General features: G+C 50.2%; 1 protein-coding gene across 6 annotated transcripts in view; it reads left to right on the top strand.

The window, feature by feature from the left end:
• Evl (Enah/Vasp-like) overlaps positions 1–16,849 on the top strand; it is a 146,674-nt gene that overhangs the window by 126,241 nt on the left and 3,584 nt on the right. For 5 of the 6 annotated variants that reach the window (XM_057782845.1, XM_057782844.1, XM_057782842.1 and 2 more), the window contains 8 exons: positions 8,066–8,129; positions 9,091–9,152; positions 10,564–10,793; positions 11,346–11,467; positions 13,125–13,185; positions 14,564–14,627; positions 16,261–16,327; positions 16,415–16,477. In XM_057782845.1, coding sequence (XP_057638828.1) covers positions 8,066–8,129; positions 9,091–9,152; positions 10,564–10,793; positions 11,346–11,467; positions 13,125–13,185; positions 14,564–14,627; positions 16,261–16,327; positions 16,415–16,477 — 733 coding nt within the window. The remainder of the gene's footprint in view (positions 1–8,065; positions 8,130–9,090; positions 9,153–10,563; positions 10,794–11,345; positions 11,468–13,124; positions 13,186–14,563; positions 14,628–16,260; positions 16,328–16,414; positions 16,478–16,849) is intronic. The other variant, XM_057782848.1, reaches the window with a different exon arrangement.

Raw genomic sequence — 16,849 nt, 5'->3', positions numbered from 1 at the left:
GCATACATACCCCACTTCCATCAGGGAAAGAGGAGAGCTGGGATGGGAGGTTCCTTCAGACAGACACCTGGTATCCTTGAGGCCTATGAGCAGAGCTGCTACAAGGGGTCTGCAGTCCCTCAGGGCCCATAAGCATACTGGAATCAGGTAGCCAGGAGGATTCTGATAGGTTAGCTGGGAAGCTTCATTAAAGATTGACAAAGTGAAGCCCACTTGCCCACAGAACAGCATATCAGTTACCACTGAACCAGCCAGACGGCTGAGGAAGAGGAGGTAAGTGGCCAGGATGCGAAAGGCACCTCGCAGACTGTGCCGAGGAACCCTGCCCGTAATGGTCAGCAGGGAGTGGACCTTTCACTGCTTCTGCTTCTGCCACTGTGACTGCACCGTGCTTTGCAGAGTGACCTGTAGGTGATGGAGCCCCTTCCTCTCCTTCCTGCTCCTCCTGGGATTCTTCTCTATTCCTGACTGCTGGAACTGGGGTAGGGGGGCTGAGTGCTGCATCTTGGGGGGAGCATCTCTTACTGCATCCAGCATCCTTGCAGAAGTGGCAGGATAAACTGACATTGGTTGGCCTGGGCTCCTGTTCCAGCTGTAGTGCCCAGTAGAGGTCTACAAGATGTCCACCCCATGCAAAATGTCCACCTTTCCCAAGTTGAAACTCAGTTTCCCTACCTATAAAGGGAAACTAATATATCCTACTGGAGAATTAGGCAACTTAATCCCCAAAGTGATGTGAAAATTCTTTGTAAGCCATAAAGGTATGAGATGGTTATTGTAATTTACTCTGTTTGAGGTTCGTTTTAAGATCAATTTTATTTTCTTTAATAAGTTTTTAGGAAAGAGGAGAAAAATGTTACTAGGAAAACTGCTTGCCTAAGCAGACTACTTGAGCAGGCCAAGCCTGCAGATGGGGTGCTCGACTTGGGAACTGGAGTCTGGGTTCTGGCTGTGTGTTGGCTCTGATGTGGACATGACCTTGAACAAGCCATTGTCCTATCCCTGGACCTCAAGACCCCTCCATGAAAGGAGACGGTGGGGGAGACAAGAGAAGGGGTATTCACTGGCAACAAATCTCTAGCTGTCATCTGTCAAAATTAGAAGAGGTCCTCTCCTCTGCCATGTTATTTCTGAAGACCAATGTCAAGGGTTGGTCAGTTCTTTTCCCTGTGTGGCCTGGGCTTTTCCCATCTTGGAAGCAGTCTCCCTGTCTGTAAGAGAGGTCCTTGTGTATAGCAGGGTTTTCACAGCCTGAACTCTTGGGCCAGGCAGTGTCTGCTGGTTACAAGGAGTTGAATTATAATTGTCTAGCCCAGGGCCAGCACTCAGGGGTGAGGGTCTGTTGCTGGAGTTATCAGGAGTGTTAGATCAGCCGACACATAAGATCTGAGCACAGCAGCTAAGCCTAAATTGCTGTGCCAGAGATCAGGCAAAAAAGACTGGAAAATTCATGTAGCATTCCTTTAAGCAAGCCGCTTAACCAGCATTAAAATGTGGAGGTGGCCAGGCATGGTAGCACATGTCTTTAATCCCAACATTCAGGAGGCAGAGGCAGGTGAATCTTTGTGAGTTCCAGACCAGCCTGGTCTATATAACAGTTTCAAGGCAGTGAGGTGCTGTCTCAAAATACAAAAAGGTGGAAGGCGGTGGCAGTCAAGCATTTGTCCACTGGTGAACTTGACACAGGAGCTGCCTTTGCCTTATGAGTACGGCCTTTGCCTTATGAGTACGGATGCAGAGGTGTTTGTGTGGCCAAGACTGAATATAATATGCTAAAAGGGCTAGAGTCCTGGGCTGGGGGACATTTGTCCTGGGAGTTTGCCCCAGTCTTCCTACCCATTCCTTTGTAGCTTAGACCTAGTAACGCTATAGTGGCCAGATCCTGGATCACAGATTCAACTCTTACATGGACACTTGCCTGCATAGCAGCAAGAATGATACCCATGCAGAAGGACGGGCCTAGTCTCTGGCCAAAAGGGAAAGGAAAAATAGACAGCTAGAGAGATGGTAGCAAGGGAAGCGGAGAGTGACTCAAGAGGGCTTGGGATACTGCCCAACTCAGACCAGGTGGTTGTCGTCTGCTGGCCAGAAATTACATCAGGTGTTACTGAGAGGTGTAGGTCCTTTGTCTCTGGCAGTCCCGGGATCTCAGGTTCCATCTTTTCAAAAGGCAGGAGATGCCTTTCCTATAGATGGTAGCTGGAAACTTAGCCTGTGCTCTGTCCCAGAGGAGCTGAGGCTGCTGTGCTGAGTCTCATGGGTGATAGGGAGGGAGTAGGAGACCCCCATTAGGAACAGCTGGCAGCTTCGCCTCATCTGCCCGCCTCAGAATGTAAAGTTAGACAAGACACTCAGGTGAGGGACTAGAGGACTTGTAGCCCCTTACTTACCTGTCCTTACTTAGCATGTAAGCATGCTAGAAGAGCGCAGCCAGGAATGGGCAGGCACTGAAAGACGAGACTGAGGACTAATGGGAGGACTGAAGGAGAACAGAGCCTGGTTCTCCACAGACCGTGAAGGATCCCTTCTAATCCCATCAGACTTCTGGGGACAGCTCTGGCCAGACAGTTTCCAGACGTGAAGAAAAGGACCCAGTGCATAGCTCACTTGATACCCAGTATATTCTAGTCCTCTTTACCCCAGCCACTGTGGGTGACCCAGAATACCTCACCTGCTCTATTGTCTTAAAGTTTATTGGGTGTGGGCTCCAGCTTAGCCACTTTTTGAGAGTCTTTGAACCATAGACCTTTGCTGCTTTCTAAGAATATTTTGTCACCAGTGCTCTCAGCCATTGCTTGAAGGATCGTCTGAGAGTTTGTCAGCCATCTTTATTCACCAAGTATTCACTGCATGTTGACTGGGTGCCAAGAATTATGTTAGTGTTGGGAATCTGGAGGTGTCAACAGTGGAGCCATGGTTAGACTGTTCTGTGCCTGTGTTCTTCCTGTCTTCTGAGCCTGACAAACATGCATAATGTGCCCTAGTGATCACAAAAGCTCACTCAGTGTGAGAGGCCAGGCACAGAGCACATTTTGCACCTGGGCACTCATGACCTGGCTCGTCCATGTCTCAGCGTCTTGGCCAGGTGTGAGGGTAATGGCAGGAGATGGGAGCTGTCTACATCGGGTTCATTCTCTCTGAATCTGAACCCCGATTCTTCTTTCCTCTGCTCTCTCCTCATCCCTCCCCCTGCACAAGGGCAGCATTCCTGAAGATGATGGAATCCTTAGCAAATCCTAAATCAAAGACAGGTATTATGGGAGTCGTCTGTAAAGGAACTTAACACTGCCTAGTTCAGTCAGTAAAGTGCTTGAAGACCTGAGTGTGAACCCCAGAACCCACATACAAAAGGAGTGATGATGTGTACTTATAATCCTGGGTTATAAAGGCAGAGACAGGCAGATCCCTGGGGTTCACTGGCCAGCCAGCTTAGCTGAATGGGTGAGTTCTAGGCTGGTGAGAACCCCCCCAAAGTTGAATGGCACCTGAGAAATGATACCCTGCGGTTGTCCTCTGACCTACACGTGCACCCATACACATGTACACACATACCCTCAGATACATGTGCACTTGAAGACTTGAACAAATGCATGTGTGTGCACATACACATGAGGGAGCACTGCAGTTTAAGGAGTATGTTCCTAAAGCAGAACTCTTTTGTTCCTTATAGTATGCCAGCCACTGAAAACAAAAGGAGTTTTTTCAAAAGCAAGTTTATTCCCAAGGTGATCAGGTGTAGAGATGGGAGAGCAGGTCTTGGGTCAGCCTCTCCAGGGACAGGGGGTGAGGATGGATATTCATGAGCTGGACAGGGTGTTTGGAGGTGTGGAAAGGTGGTGGGTGTAGAGTAACCCATGATTTGCATGTGCATACTTATCTCCACAAACCATCATAGAGTCATTTAAGAAATCATAGCACACCTAGGAGTGGTGGCAATGGCCTGAGATTCCCCAAATTCAGGAAGCCAGTCTAAGTTGCTTAAAAAGACATGAAAGGAAAGGAAAAAGGTATGGATGCATGCCTGTAACCCCAGCTTAGGAGCTAGAGTCAGGAAGATCAGGAGTTCAAGGTCATCCTTCCTAAAAAATGGAATGAGTGGAAGTAAGAGGACATTACCATGATCTCAGAGTGGAATTTGGGGCCTTCTGTTGTTACAGGATCACCAAAGGGTCAGTAATTTCAAAAACAAAAAAAAGTAGGTTTCTAATACTTGAAAAAAAAAATCCAGATGACCATTATGACCCAAACGTCAGCAAAAGTAGTGGACTAATAATATATTGCACAGGTGCATTTCCTTCCAAAGTAGTGATTTTTTTTAAGTCAGCGAAAACATGACAAGTTACATTTTTTTTTCAGTTTTGCCTCAGTTTCAAGAATAAGATTACTTAGTATTTTTCTTGTTGTTTGTTTTTGTTTTTACTAAATAGGATCTCTGTGTGATCCTGGCTGTCCTAGAGCTTTGTAGACCAGCCTGGCCTCAAACTCATAGAGATCTGCCTGCCTCTGCTTCCCTGCTGGGATTAAAGGTGTGCGCCACCACCATGCCCAGCAAGCTCACTTAGTCTAAAGGAAGCCTGTGAAGGGTGGAGGAAGTCGCTCTTACCTGCTTGTCTCCTTCAGTGGGTTCTGGGTGTGTTTTGGTTCTTCCCTGCCCAGTGCTGACTTCTCTCTTAGGGGTGATTCAGTTTGCTGTCTTCCTCCCACTGTCTTCCAGCTACCTCAGGACTTTCCGCACCATCTTCTCCAGCCAGCTTCCTCTCTCCTCCTGCCCTATTTCCAGTGGGCATTCTCCTTACATCTATGAGCCCAGAGATGGAGACTGGTCCCTCTTTACTCTCTACTTGTTTATTTGCTGTTGTAGTTCCCACCTTGTGAACGTCAAGGGTACAGGGCATCCTCTGATTTACTAGATGTTTAAGAAGAATGAGTGGGTGGTGGCACTTGGAGTTGGGGCTGGGAAGCAGACTTCCCCAGCATGGAGAAGTCTCTTCCTGAGAACATTCATACTCCATTGGGCTTGAAGCAGACAAGTTTGGTTCTGGTTTCGGCTGAAGCTCAGCCTCTATTCCCTAGCAGCTCTTTGTGTTCTGAGAGGAAATCTGTCAGGAGGAGGATCCAGTCCTACCTCTTCTCTTTCATCTCTTGCCTGGGTGGCTGCCAGGGTATGGCCTGCTGCAGGGGCTGGACTCACAGGTAACAGTCATGCCCTGTGGGGGTTATAGGTATATGTTACCACTCCTAGTTTTTACATGGATACTTGTACAGCAAGCACTTCGCAACCCCACATGGCCACCAGGGGATCCAGTGCCTTCTCTGGCCACCAAGAGCACCCACACTCACTCTGCAGCCACAGAGACACATACACATAAATAAAAATAAAGTAAATTAAAAAATACCTTTAAGTACTAAGCTGTAGAAGGTAGATGAGGGGATCAGGGTCTGTCCTTTTCCTCACCCTACATCTTGCAGACAGAGTCACAACTCAGCTCAGGAGGTAAGAGGTGACACAGCGAGTCTGCCGTCTTGGCCTGTGATTACTACCGTCAGGAGTTATCTGCAATAGTCAGCCTAGGACAGATGAGTGACCAGAGCTTTCCTATTGACGTCTACTTCCACTTGAGAAACACTGCCTTGCTGAAGAGGCCCTTTTAAGTGGGCTATTGTCCAGGACTTCCCAGGGGACCAGTATCTATTCTGGAGGAATAAACCTCTTCCCCAGCCCCTCTATCTGAGTCTGCTATGGGACAGCTGGACCAATGGGTAGGGAAGAGGGCATCCAGGGATATCTTCTGCTTTCAGCTGAATCTGAAGTATGTCTTCAGGACAGAGCTCTGGGCCTGCAAGGGACTGTGGCTCCTGATGGCCTTCCCCTGTTCTCTGTAGTAGCAGGTGAGCTAAGGATTTTGGGAGTCTAGGCCAGCATGCAGATTGAGGAACCCAAGTGTGTGACAACAGAACACTGGTTGAGCATGGCCGCTATCAGACGTCTTAACAGAACAGGCCAACAACTGCAGCAGACCTGGGCCAGGTCTTAGTCCTGAGGTAGTGACCACGCCTCAGACAACAAGCAACACAAGGTTGCCAGAATAGGAAGTCAGCATGCAGAAGGAGGCAGGACAAAGCCTAAACTCAGGGGTGGGCTCATCAGTTACTTGTCTGCTACTGTGAGAAAACACCATAACCAAAATCAGCTTTCTTATTTTGGCTCACAGTCCCAGAGGGATAGACTCCATTATTGTGAGGAGTGGTCGCAGGAGCAGGAAACAGAGCATAAACTGAAAGTAGCACAAAGCTGTGAACTCCCACAGCCTGCCCCCAGTGACAGTCGTCCCACAACAGCATCACTAGCTGGTGACCAGGGGTTCACATAGCCAAGGCTGTGGAGGATGGTTTTCATTTAAACCATCACAACCTTGGCCAGGCTAACAGTGGAGTCCCAGAATGTAGAGCTGAGGTGCGGTGAAACCTGTCTTCGTCAGAATGAGTGAGGCAGGCAGGGGTCAAGGAGCCCCTTCCCACTGTGCACACACAGGTGAAATCCGAGAGCAGTGTCTAGGGGCAGGGCAGCTCGTGGTTCTTCGAGTGTCATATGAGTCCACCTCATTCTTCAAGCCAGTTTCAGTCTGACATGGTGAGACTGAACTTGAGAAAGAATGTGATATTTGGCAAGAATTTTGTCTTGCTCTGTGTCTTGCACAACCTTTGAGCAAGTCATCTAACTTCCTGGGCCTAGTTTCCTTAGTGGTCCCAAGTCCTCATGGACACCCCTAGCTGTGTGGGAATTACAATTGAAATATAGATTAAGTAAAGAAATTATCAGTGCATTGCTCTGATCAAGTTTCCTTAGTATAATAACATTTTCTGCTCATGAGGTTATTAGGGCAAAGACTGGGCTTCAGGGAGTAGGAGGCTGAAGAGTTTCTCAGCTGTCTGAGGTTGTAAACTTGCGCTCACTTCACCCAGAGGTAGAAACAAAGCTGTTTGCACATCCCTTCCACCAGCCACTAATTGTGCGCTTCCGAAGGGACACCTGACCCTCAGGAAACAATCAGCTCTTTCTTAGGTTGGAGTTGCAGCCTGGATCTACTCTCTCTCTCTCTCTCTCTCTCTCTCTCTCTCTCTCAGTTTTTCGAGACAGGGTTTCTCTGTAGTTTTGGAGCCCATCCTGAACTAGCTCTTGTAGACCAGGTTGGCCTCGAACTCATAAAAATCCATCTGCCTCTGCCTCCTGAGTGCTGGGATTAAAGGTGTGTGCCACCACTGCCCAGCTTGGCTTTCTCTTTAAATGTGGCACAAAGCTTGCTGAGGCAGCCTTCTAGCACCAGCCGTCCTGTGAACATAGGCTCAGCATTGGGTCTAAAGTGGATACGGCCAGTGTTTTAGGTGGCACAGAACAAAGGGAGCAGTGGCAGGGCCTCATTGTGCTACTCACAGCTCCAGACTCCCAGTGTGAGCAGTAGATACAAGGAGGGAACACCCCACATGTGTAGTCCCTGGGTTCAGTCTGGCCCTGCCATTCACCAGCTGGAGGCATTAATCCTGTACTCAACCCATCGGTTAATGATTCTTAACATGCTGGTGAAGGGGCTTAGGAGACAGTGGCAAGTGAGGAAGCAGACAGAGCAAGTGTTGAAAAGTGGATGGGGGCCGGAGAGATGGCTCAGCGGTTAAGAGGCACTGCCTGCTGTTCCAGAGGTTCTGAGTTCAATTTCCAGCAGCCACAATAGTGGTTCACAATCATCTGTAATGAGATCTGATGCCCTCTTCTGGCCTGCAGGGATACATGCAGACAGAGCACTGTATACATAATAAATAAATATCTTTTTTAAAAAGTGGGTGGATGTCAATAGTTATGACTTGGGGGTCCCACCTGTGCTTCAGAGGGAGGAGCCACAGGACACAAAGAGGAATGGTAAGTGGGAGATGAAGGTATGCAGGTGCCGCACAGGTGGTAGGGCCCTCTTTTAAAGGAAGGCCAGGAGGGGTGGAGAGCGTGCTATTACAGTTATCTATTGGGCCTTTCTTCCCTCTACTGATCACTCCACTCTGCATCTCTTCCCCACAGGCCCCTCCACACAACGTCAGGTGCAGAATGGCCCCTCTCCTGAGGAGATGGACATCCAGAGAAGGTAACCCAGTGTCCCACAGCTTTCTGCCTGAAAGCTTCTCAGGAGTGGCAGGAGCATCCTTCAGCTAGCTGAGACATACAGCTCAGGCCAGCACTGGGGCAAAGGGAACACCTACTTAATGTCAGAGATTAAGGCTACATGTCGCTAGCATGTAGACCCATACTTCCCTAAACCACTTCTGAAGTGTGCCAGGTGTCCCTCTGATAGGGGACTAGAAAGAGGTATGTGATCTTCTGACCATTTCTCCTGAGGCCACATCTATAGAAGCCATAGGCCCCCAAAGCCCACTCTAGTGAGGCAATCAGATCAGCCAGAGGGTCACACAGGCTTCTTTGAAATGCTTCCTGCTCAGTGTGTCCCAACTTGCCAGTCCTCTTCCATCTAGGTACCTGAACCTAACACATCCCTCACCCCCTCTTTGAGACAGCATTTCTCTATAGCTTTGGCACCTGTCCTGGAACTCACTCTGTAGACCAGGCTGGCCTTGAACTCACAGAGATCCACCTGTCTCTGCCTCCCAAGTACTGGGATTAAAGGCATGCGCCACCACTGCCCAGCCACATCCCTCTCTTTATAGAAGGCAGCCCAGGGATGTGGGGAGATAGCTCAGACAGTAAAGTGCTTACCAGGTACTAATTAGAGCCCCAGTGCTTTTTTATATATAAACAAAAAGTTAGATATGCCACCACCCACTTGAATCCCAGAGTTTTGGAAACAGAGATAGGCAAACTCGGGAGTTCACTGATTTGGCAAGTTCCAGTCAATGAGAGACCCTGTCTCCAAAAGGAAAGGAAAAAGTGGATGTTGCTAAGGAACAATATTCAGGGTAATCCTTTTGCCTCCACATACACACGTGTGTGTGTGTGTGTGTGTGTGTGTGCATACACACACCCTAGTGTTTTGGCTCACCTGGACTCTCAGACACAGAGAAGTCAAGGCTTCTGCTATGGTTGCCTTTCAGACAAGTGATGGAGCAGCAGCAGCACCGCCAGGAGTCTCTGGAGAGAAGAATCTCTGCCACAGGTGAGTGAGAGTCTCCTTCCTCCAGCTGCCACACACATTGCCCCAAGTGACCCCAACTCAGATAGACCTCTCCCTACTTCTGACTGCCTAGGCTCAAAGTGTGGTCATCACTTCAAATGAAGTAGGACCGAGCATAGGATTAGGAAGCCTCCTGGCCCTCCCATTGTTCAGTTCCTCCAGTAGACATGTCGGAGCACCCCTGTGTCAGGAAACTGAGAGCTAGGGACATGCTATCAGCAAGGCGGTTTCTGCCCCCAGGAAGTCATGCTTGTCCTTGTGCCATGGGTGCTAGAGACACCCAAGAGTCAGGGCCGAGGCTCGAGAGGAGCGTCAGAGCAGGTTCTCGGGAGCCAAGTGGGACTTAGCACACCACAGGAGGGGGTATCAGGTGTATTGATGGGACAGGACTTTTTCATTTGCCTTGTGCTTTTGTAGCCTCATCTTACCTAACTTGCTCAATGCATTCCCAAGTTCTATCTTGCTCATGAGAAAACAGCCCCAGCTGCTTTCCAAGCACCCTGCACTCAGGTGATACTGCCTTCTCACCTGGCATCACAGCCTGCTCTGTGTTCCCCATGCCCCTGTGCACAGTTCTTGAGCAAGTCTAGTTTTGACTTCATGTCAGCCCCTCCCAGCACCCTGGCACACACTGAAGTGGAGCCTACCCTGCACTCCTTCTTACCACGTTGCTCCAGCACTAGCTTCTCCTTTCTTTTCCTTCCAGGCATCCCATTTTCTTTGTTCACCCCTGCTTCCCTTCACTTACCCGGATACTTCCTCTCCTGTGTGCCTACTCTTGGTAGAACTTGCCTTGCGCACTTGTCTGTGTTCGCCTCTGTGGTTTGTTCTCTCTTCACTAGCGCCCTGAGCTGTTTTCCTCCACACACGACACAGCGCCTGACACCCAGTGAAAGTTCAGGCAGTTTTCGGTAGAGGGTGCCTGGCTAGATGCACAGGGAATGCCAGCAACACTCAGCATTAATGGTTCCATGACCAAAGCCCCAGTCAGCTGCAGGACCCACGGTTTTTGCTTACAATCCCCAGGGACCTAGGGTTAGTAACTTCAATCAATGCCTAAGATAGAGCCAAGTACTTAGAATGGATAAAGGCACTGCCGAGAACTCCCCTCCCGCTAGAAAAGCATTAGTGAAGCAAAAAGTTTGCTGCACTTAGGGAGTGTTAAACCACTGTATGCCAGACTAACCAGACCCCAGGTGCTGAAGAAACTGAAACAGAGAGTGACTGTAACAGAGCCAGGTTCTGCAGGGCCTTCCTGAGATGTAAACTGTTCTGTTCTTCATCTCTCTGAGGAGCAAACTGCTCTTCATTCTTCTCCAGGAACCTGAAATAAAAACAGTAGACTGGACACCAGGTAGGTGCTGGAAACTGACTCCTCTCCTTTGCGTTTCAGGGCCCATCCTCCCACCTGGGCACCCTTCATCGGCAGCCAGCGCCACCCTCTCCTGTAGTGGACCTCCACCCCCACCTCCACCCCCAGTTCCACCTCCACCCACAGGGGCTACGCCCCCGCCCCCACCTCCTCTGCCAGCTGGAGGAGCCCAGGGGGCCAACCACGATGAGAACTCTGCATCAGGACTAGCTGCTGCTCTGGCGGGAGCCAAGCTGAGGAGAGTGCAGCGGGTAAGAGGGTGGGCATGCCAGTCACCCTCACACATCAGCAGAGCAACTCACCCTGTCCTCACCTGTCATCAGTGAAACACTGGGCAAAGGGCTATCCCCGGGCCCAGCCAGCCCTCTGCCAGGTATTAAATAAGTAAACAGGGACAGCGCTTTGTCAGCTACAAGCTGCCTTAGTTAATAAGTACATATCTGCCTTTGCTTTTCCCATGGAACTCACTTCTCACTCATTCAATTTGCTCCCCACCCTTGGGGCGTGTACTCTGGAATGAGTAGCATGTATGTGGTCATAAAAGAGTGGCTCTGATGCATATCTCTGGCTCGAAATTTGCTTCCCTGTCTCTTGTGACCTTCTGACTTTGGCAAGGACTCAAGCCTGTGAGCCTATCTTGCCAATGCCTGGCCCTCTCTAGATTCTCATTTTCTGGTCCGTGGAGTTGGGAGTGTTGGACTAGCAGCCTCACTCCTAAGGTCTTTCTACATCCTGCATCCACTGGGGCTGCTGTTCCCCTCACTGTACCAGAGCGTGATACACATACGCTTTCTCACCCTCAGCCAGAAGATGCATCTGGAGGCTCCAGTCCTAGTGGGACTTCAAAGTCCGATGCCAACCGGGCAAGCAGCGGGGGAGGTGGAGGAGGCCTCATGGAAGAGATGAACAAACTGCTGGCCAAGAGGTAAATCTGATGTCTTCCAGAGTTTGTGTGCCTCCTGGGAAGCTACCATCCTCAGCTGATGGTCATTGCCAAGACACATTCGGGGGTAAGAAGAGCACCCCCTGCACTTACAAGCCCAACCAACATAAAACACACTCCCAAGAGCTTTAGAGAGCACTCAAGAGAGTGTACCCAAGTGGATTGTGTCTCAGAGCACTCAGAAGTGAAAAAGGCTTCAGATAAGAGTAGAAAAGACAATGTTTACACCTTCCCAGTGAGTGTAGTCCAAACTGAGAGGGAGTACTCTTTCACTATCTAAAAACAGGAAAAGACCAGGGTTGCCAACAGCCATGGAGACACCAGGTGTGGATGGAGGCAGTTCCACGTCCTACAGAAGCAAATGGGCAATGGAGAATGGGATGTGAGTGCCTAGGGCTGCTGTGTCACAGGCATTTCCCTCTAAATCTCACCAGTGCAGAGAAGAGTGACTTGGTCTCCAGTTGTCTGTCTGACAGTTTTTACACTCATGGCCGCACACATGCTAGGCATATGCACGACCACTGAGGCACTCCCGGGCCAAGCTACCCTCTAAGAGATAAAACATGGACTTTTGGGCATCACTGGTTAGAAATGGGGTAAAGTGGCTGGGTAGACCAGTGAGGAAACCCTTGTAGTCCAGGAAGAGGTGATGGTGACTGGCATAAAGTGGTTGGCAGTGAGGACAGGTCAGAGTAGGAAGAGATCTAGAGACAGAATTGACGAAACTTACTATTCCTGGTTTGTAGACCTGTCCTGAGATGAGACAGCTGCGTGAGTCCTGCCACTGCCGCCAGAGGCTGCTCCTCCCCACACACCAGGCCCACTTCTCTCCTGGTGGGCCACTTGCCTCAGGTTATAAGAGGCTAATCCTTTGAGGGCCTGACAGAGTTGAAAACCAACCAAAGCACATTGTTGGGAAGTATGGGAGGCCTATGTCGGCCTGGGAGGGAGCCAGGTGCAGGTAACCATTGAGACCAGAAACACTGTAAATCAGAGTCCCGTAAAAGGAGTTTTCATGCATGTGAGGAAAATGCATGTGTTTTGCACTCTTGGGGCACCTTTAGCTCCTTGGTGTTGTCCTGAACTGGGAAGGGTGTGACTAGGTTAGCTGAGGTCACAGACAGAAGAGGAGCAAGAGAAAATCTTCTTCCCTGTGACTTGATGCTGAAGTTGAGGTTCCCCAGCCAGTCAGCTGCAGTTCTCTTAGCTCTGACCCAAAGAGACAGATTGGGCCAGGGTACCAGTCTATCCATGGGCCATGAGTGCCTTGGGAGTATAGCCTTTCAGCTAAACCCTGTCCCTGGGGACCTAGACAGGGTACAGCCAGTTTCTTTCTCCCTCAGAAGCTATGGCCACCACCAGCTGAGCTTAACAAAGAAACACCCCAAGGGCTTCCTTCCTGTCCAGACTAGTTTTGAGTCTAGGTCACGGGTGAGCACAGAAAGTCTTATCCCCCTGACCTTGGCTCATGTGAAGAAGGGTGCCTGGCCAAGTGGCCTGTTCACATAAGCATACATCCTCCTAATCTACGCAATCCACTGGGGAGCCAGTTGTGGGCGGAGGCAGCCCAGATCTGGTTCTAGGTCACTGTGAAACCTTGGGAAGCTGATTTGTATTTTTTTTTCTCTCCAACATCTAGGAGAAAAGCAGCCTCCCAGACAGACAAGCCCGCTGACAGAAAGGAAGATGAGAGCCAAACGGTAGGCAGCATTCTACCCAGCCTGCCCACACCCTCAGGCTTGCCTCCAGTTTAAGCAAATCTCCCAGAAAGATCGCTGGGAACTGGGAACCTGGTTTGGAGGCAGCTGTGAGGGAGGGACAGGGATCCCAGCCAGGCTTGCATCTCCAGAGCATTCTCCTGACCAGACCCTTGGAGCCATCACTCAGGTTGAGAATCCCAGGGAGCCATAGGGCCACTATACTCCAACATTTCAGGGCTGCATCTGCTGAAGTCTTATGGAAGTCAGAGCAGTTTTATTTCAAATTACTTAAAATTCTAAATACTTGAATCTGTTAAGCCCAGTGGGAGCTGAGGTCTCCGCCCTGGCAGAGGATCCTAGAAACCTGGGCTCTGTCCTTGGCAGGCATATGGAGCCTGATCTGGCAGCCCAGAGCTCCCAGCCTCAACTTCTGTTTGTGGTCACAAGTTTTCTTATGGACGTCATAAGCTTTCTTAAATAAATAGAATTCTACTGGGACTACTGAGTATATATCTCAAGTACAAACAGCATAAAGGCTGCACCTCATGAGCAGAACTAGAGAGAATTATAGCTACCTAGGACCAGTGTGTGTTCCCCACCTACTCAGCCAGTGAGGTGGGCCTGGTGCCCCTGGACTCCAGTCTGCTCTTCTCATTGTGGTCTGTGCTGCTTTGCTGGGCCTGGGCATGTGCAGTTCTCTCTGCCACCAGCTAGCTCCTCAGCCTGGACTTCTACATGATCTTTACTCCCTACAAATGGCCTCTCAGACTCCAAGCTCTCTGCTTCTGCCATGCCCTCCATGCACTCAGGGTTGCCTTGCAGACCTGTCAGGGACCAAACTGAGATCCTCACCCACTGACCCATGTCTTGCACCACTGGGACTTAAACCACACATGATGGAAATACAAAGGCCTGTGTGGCTAAGAACCACAGACAGGATATTTACACACTAGGTGTGTTAGGACCTGGTGGCCACATTTGCTTGAGTCAACACTGTTTTTCTTAGGTGGTAGCTAGTACTCCTCAGCCCCAGCTTCATAGTGCCCTCGGGCCACAGAACCTTGATGAGTGGATTTCACTATTGAGGCACCAGGCCTCATTTTTTTCACTTTTTTGGTAAAGGCAAATCTTCCTGTGTAAATCAGGTTTGGGTAGGATGCTAGGGGCCAGGAAGCTGTCTTCCTGAGGCCCCTTCCTCCTCACTGTCCACAGTCTGGTGAACCTGCTGTGATGTGAGGGATTAGTTCTTTAATGGTAGACATTTACTAATCATATTCCAGAGTCCATTTGGAAAGCAAGCTGGTGCACAGGTGTCCTGCCTTGTCCCTAAACAGCTTTCCAAACAGACTAACGAAAGGGCCCTTCTCTTCCGTTTTAGGAAGATCCTAGCACCTCCCCATCCCCAGGGACCCGAGCCACCAGCCAGCCACCTAATTCCTCAGGTAAGAGGGTACCTAGCCCAACAAATCTTGAGGTCTTAGTGCAAGTGGTCAGCTAATCTGGCCACTTCCCTCTGTGGGCAAGCAGAGAGGGTCAAGTCTACTCTGTTCCAGATCCTCAGAGCTCCCCAAGGAGACCAAGCAGAAGGCTGAGCCAGTGTGACAAGGGTACCTTGACCCTGCTCCAACTAAAGGAAGGCACTAAGAGTACCATCCACAGTGGAGATGTCATGTAGGACCTGGATAGGGGCTGGGCTGCCAGGAGGTTTTGTGACAGTAGGGTTTTTTACAGTTCAGAGCTTCCACAAGTTACCACTTAGCCATACCCCTGGCCAAAGAGCTATTAAATGTCATTTTTTGTGTCCGCTGTGTAATATCAGCTAGAGTGGTGCTACAGTTAGGTCACTGCAGTGACCCCGCTCTATCAGAGACACAGCGTCCCTCTACCTGGTCACTGCAGTGACCCCGCTCTATCAGAGACACAGCCTCCCTTCACCCGGTACCGCCATCAGCTGTGGCCGAGGGAACGTGAGTAGGAGAGTGTCGTGAGGCTTAGCTGTGATATCACAGCACACTCAGTGTCAGCTATACACTAAGCTCACACACATGGTGAGGAGAAGCAGAGGAGTCTGTTTGTCCCACCTGACAGGTAGATGTTCTTCCGAGCTTATGTCTGTATCAGGGCTGATGTCTACCATCCTTCTGGGACTTCCTGAGCTCCCTATGTTGCAGATTCTTTGGTCAGTGTTACTGTCCTTATTTTCCTGCTGTGTAGATGGCAGTAGGAGGGGTTTCCCACATTTAGCAGTTTTTGGCTCCCTGTGGTAAAGTTCTGCTTGAGGTCACACACCCTGTCCCAGTTATTGTTCCTATAAGCCCAGTGACCTGCCAGGTGGCTCTGTGAGGTAACCTGCCTCAGACCTGAGGTTGGTCTGCAGACAAGGCTCAGGTTAGGGCAGGACAGCCTCACCGCCCCTTTGCTCAATCTCTGGGCAGCGTGTTCTGCTCATTGTAGTATATTTCCTGTGAATTGGGGCATGAGTTGTAATCTAGTACAACAAAGGTTGGGTATTCCCAGTCCAAAAACCCAAAATGCTCCCAATTCTGAAGCTTTTCCAGCAAGCTTCAGGTGAACTCTGAATCCACACATGTCTGGTCCCAAGTGTCTTAGATGAGACACCCTCAGCCTGTTGCACTAGACTTAGAAAAGGGAAAGTGGTTTCCAGGCTGAAGAAGGGAGCAGGCCAGACTCAATGTGAGGAAACTAGTGAGCTGAGGTGCAGTCAGATCACAGGAAGCCTAGCCAGAGGAGCATGGAGGGGGACAAGACAGATGAGAGCATTGGGAGGGTCCCCGTCTGTCCTGTAGCTGGGGTTTCTGTTTCCCTATCAGCTGGGCCAAGCTCCATGGAGAAGACTCAAATTTGAAGGGAATAGGAACCCTGGAGTTGGGAAACGGGGTGACAGTAGTGCTGCCTGCAGTTCCAGGGGTACCCTGGCTAAAAGTGGGCCTGAGATCAGGAGCAGCCTTCCCACAGTCGCTCTGCACCGCCGCCTGGGCAGGCTTCTAAAGGGATGTTTAGGAGAGGGGTCACTAAGCCCTCTCGACTCTGACCCTTCATGAACTGAATTGGCAGAGGCTGGTCGAAAACCCTGGGAACGGAGCAATTCGGTGGAGAAACCCGTGTCCTCATTGCTCTCCAGGTGAGCTGTTCTGGGAAGGGCCAAGAGACAATCTCATGGGTGGGATCTGGTGCTGGTTCACATGTCTGTTTCATTCCATTGCCCTAGAACCCCATCTGTGGCTAAGAGCCCCGAAGCTAAGAGTCCCCTTCAGTCGCAGCCTCACTCTAGGTACCGACAACCCCTCCTGCCCATATGTTACCTGGGCTCGGGGGCCTCTCTTCCCCCTTGCCCATGACTAACACCTCTCAGCCCTGTCTTGTGTCTTGGTATTAACAACTTGCTCTGGGAAGGGTGGTCCCCTCTTTCATACCTGGGGAGAGGAAAAGCTAGAGACCCTTACAGTGGTGTAGGCTGGCTCAGTCCTCTCCTGAGAAGGGAAGGCCAAAAACCTGGAGAGGTATAACTCCCAGACGAAAAGGGAAGCTAAGCAGAGAGCCACCAATCCCTGCCACCCAGGGCAACTGCACCCCAGCCCAGCACCCTGCCCCTTCAGATCATTCTTGGTCCCCTTCCTTTGCATTCAGCAAATGTAGCCAGTTT

This window comes from Chionomys nivalis, chromosome 10 (genome assembly GCF_950005125.1).
Source record: "Chionomys nivalis chromosome 10, mChiNiv1.1, whole genome shotgun sequence".
NCBI lineage: Eukaryota > Metazoa > Chordata > Mammalia > Rodentia > Cricetidae > Chionomys > Chionomys nivalis.
This window is presented reverse-complemented; position numbering and strand designations above follow the sequence as displayed.